Source organism: Pieris brassicae, chromosome 1, assembly GCF_905147105.1.
Source record: "Pieris brassicae chromosome 1, ilPieBrab1.1, whole genome shotgun sequence".
In the NCBI taxonomy this organism is placed as follows: domain Eukaryota; kingdom Metazoa; phylum Arthropoda; class Insecta; order Lepidoptera; family Pieridae; genus Pieris; species Pieris brassicae.
Genome location: NC_059665.1, coordinates 13,591,985 through 13,595,717, shown reverse-complemented (window position 1 = coordinate 13,595,717; position 3,733 = coordinate 13,591,985). Strand labels below are relative to the sequence as shown.

At 31.9% G+C, this 3,733-nt stretch overlaps 1 protein-coding gene across 1 annotated transcript in view; it reads left to right on the top strand.

Moving 5' to 3' along the window:
- The first annotated feature begins 1,349 nt into the window (after nt 1-1,349).
- LOC123716503 (AF4/FMR2 family member 1) overlaps nt 1,350-3,733 on the top strand; it is a 198,734-nt gene continuing 196,350 nt past the window's right edge. Inside the window, exon 1 of the mRNA XM_045672321.1 lies at nt 1,350-1,733. Within this exon, the coding sequence (XP_045528277.1) occupies nt 1,723-1,733 (11 nt within the window). The 5' untranslated portion in view covers nt 1,350-1,722. The remainder of the gene's footprint in view (nt 1,734-3,733) is intronic.

The following is a 3,733-nucleotide window of genomic DNA, read 5'->3' as shown; positions in this document are numbered from 1 at the left end:
TTGCTTTGTTTTATTTGCAATAATGCTTATCCAGAGATATTAGATGCGCCTTGCGCTTTAACATATTGTCCACGTTTTGTCTGTTACGTAAAGACGTTTAACACGGAACCGTTATGTCCGGGTATATTATGTACACAATTTTTGGTAGCTGATCGCTGTGATGTGACAAGTGCGGTGATATCACTCTTTGGTCAGGATTGAATTCTCCAAATTGAATTCATTTCTTTCTCGTTTAATTTTTTTTCTTTGTGTCACTATACAATGGAAAACATGAAATATCGTGCTGAAGAACCGACTCGAAGGGTTAATCATGTGTATGGCGGCGGCGTTGCAAAAGAAAACAGTGCGTTCTTGGTTTCAATGTTTCCGTTCTGGAAATTTCGACCTGCAGGAGAAGCCCCGTGGACGGCCGGAGACCAAAGTTGATAACGAAGAATTGAGAAAGATTTGAGTTGAACCCCACGAATTGAGTGTAACAAATCGACAAAGGCGCGTCGACTTATATTACTCAAACAGGCACAATAATGATGGGATTTTAAATCGTTAACCTGTGATGAAAAGTGGATCTTGTACGATTATCGTAAGCGCTCATCGCAATGACTGAACCCAGCAAAATCGTGCCCCAAGCGAAAATTGACTCTAAAAATTTAATTGTGAGCGTTTGGTGGACTGGTACCTGGGTTTAATATAAGTTTTCTAAATCTGGCCAGACAATTACGACAGATGTCTATTGTCAGCAACTGCAAACCATGGAAATGCTAGCCGCTAAACAACCAGGGCTTATAATCGCTGTAGGCCACTACTGCTTCTCGACAAAAAAATCTTTATAAATAAATCTATTTTAAAAAATCTACCTTTTGTTCTTCCCATACAAAACGCCAATTTCATATGTAAGGCCCTAATATATCCAATTCCCTTACTTTTGGTTTTATGTCATTAATAGCTTTCTCAAAATTGAGAACCCGCTCTTCCTGGTGAAATTTTTATTTCGACAAACTCATGATATTACTACTTATTTTTAACTAAATAAAATACTAAAAAACTGTTTAAACTTTAGCCTCGGAACTTATAAATAACAATAATTTTGATTGTAGTAGTTCAGTATTTACCGCAAATGTTTTTATTTATGTTAATGCCAAAATTACAGAAACATATATAATTAATGTTAAACAACTAATTACAAAGGAATGGAGTATGGACCTCAATGTTGCGATATGACAAAATACATTACATACATTTTATAAATCTTTTACAGTCTGCGTCTTATTTGTGGTATCTGTGTCTTTATTTTAGATGTGTGCGTGTAATTATCGTGTAAAACGAAATCGCACATCTGCGTCAGTGTGCAATGTCGCGATTGCTGACTGCTGAATAGTTTTTGCTGTGTACGCTTTTATTTTTGTAAATAATCGACTGTAATACCGTGATAAGTGATAAGTAAACACGCAGTAAGGTAAAATGTGATATTCTTAGAAATAACAATGAACTTAAACAGTGTTTTATTCCAAAACTACTATGTGATTTCGTGCAATAACTCGTCACTTTGGTTGTTTGTCAATGACGTCTGCGTTTAGCGCAACGAATAGTAGAAATAAAGTTTGATTGTGACAAGTAGTGAAAACATAAATAAATGACAGTGTTATAATCAATGCGTGTTAAAATGGATAAGTGTTTCCAACAGTGGAACAATTTCAATACAACTGGGGCCATCAGAGGTGGCTCATGAAGAAAGGGTAATCAGTTACTATTATTTCCTTATTTGGATGTATTTTATGCCTTTATATACATAATTGTACTAGGTAATTTATATCTAAATCATTTATATCCAATTATTAGTGGTTATGGGGCAATGTTTTGCTTCGATACCTTTATTATAGGTTATGATACAACTTTTGTTGTTTATGATATCGTAATTTGGAGTTTCTGAGTTAAAGGTTTGAGATTTAGTTAGGACCATCATTATTTGTTTTAAGTCAGATGTCGTACACGTAATTTGGATCTAGGATGTATTATTTCTCATGATACTTTCTCTTCTTGTAGTGAAGGGAGTGACAGTGATAGGGCGATAGTATAGTCCGCGAAATAAAACGAGACGGCTATAAAGTTCCTACTATGTTTTGACTATTAGTTTAGTTTTCTATATAGTATATAATAGCTTCAAACTTTACTCAAATGTTTAGGAAAGACATCATAAAAAAATGGCTCTTTAGTTCTATTTAGTAACTAAAGATCATACTGTTTTATTATTTAGGTACTGTGAGTAAGAGTAACTCCTTTCTACATTTCTAATACTATTTGTATAATATTGGTACAATGTAGTATTTAAAAAATACGTATTTTTATCAAAAGCAAAAGCTGTAGGATTTTTGATAGTCATGTTTAAGCCTTCCCCATAAAATTTCCTATTTAAAATAAAATTAAATAATTACCTCAGTGCTATGTGGCAATGCACAAAGCAATCATAAGCCACATGTTGGTTATTTATAACATAAGATTTGTAAAATAATTTAATATATACCTGTAACTGTACTATACCTGTGGGTGTAAGGAAATACTTGAGTAGAGGCACTTTATTTTGAAAACACTGGAAGTAAGCCCATGCTGACTTATTCAGTATTTTTTTCAATATTCAATGCAATGTTCTAAAATTAAGTACTTACAAGCAATTTACTTTTAAGTTGTAACATATGTTATTGTTTATATAAAAATGGAAAAATTTAAAGAAGACTAGTAAAACACTGTTTTGTAATTTGTACCTAAAAGATTCCGAGTTACTTTTGGCCAATTCCATTTTTTTTACCTACTTTGCCAGTGGCAAGAATATTACTAATTATTTACCCTCTCACTCATGTGTCTTTTCACTATTTGGGTGACATTGGGGGCTATTAGTAGTGTAGTAGTAATAATAGTGCAAAATGCTTAGATGCATGATGAAAGATCTGCTACATCAAAAGTTCTTTATCAGACAAAAGCATGTGAATGTTGAATTGTGCAATAAAAATTACATACTAAGCTAAATTGTATATTTACTGTAAGACAAAACTGGTTATCTTTAAACACCAACCACTTAACAACCTTGACCTGACATCAAGAGATATGTCAGTATCTTACCTTCCTTGATAGTTTTGTATGTATATTATCATGAATTTTATATGTATATACATATATATAATTTTTACACTATTTTACTAAATAAACATCTTTCAGTAAAAATATGTTAAAATAAATTAATAAAAACAATTGCTAAAATCAAACTGATGCTTTAAATGAATAGGATTACTGTTCATATTTGTTTCAAGCAAAGGTCTGTCTGTCCAACTCAGCAAGTTTCTATCCCAGGAGATTTCCCTTTAAAATCCCTTAAGCTAACTTTATAAAATATGTATACATATGTCTAGACTTGTTGATCATCAATCAAGGACCATGAGTAAGAATATAATATTTTATCCATATTTTCCTTCCGTATATATTCATGTTTTGTGAAAATGACATTTTTCAACAACTGTCAATACCAAATTCATCACTTAAGAGAAGTAGAAAATTTCCCTACCAAAGTCAATGTTTACCTAATATGTATGCATAAAATGCTGCCCTTGTTTAGGCTCTGCATATTTGGATTAATTACTTATTTATGGTTTTATGCCTAAATATCCTGTATGTGATTTTCTTTTGAGTACTGGTTTTGTACTACAAATATATATATTTTTGTACAAATTGAGGAAAAACAGCTTAT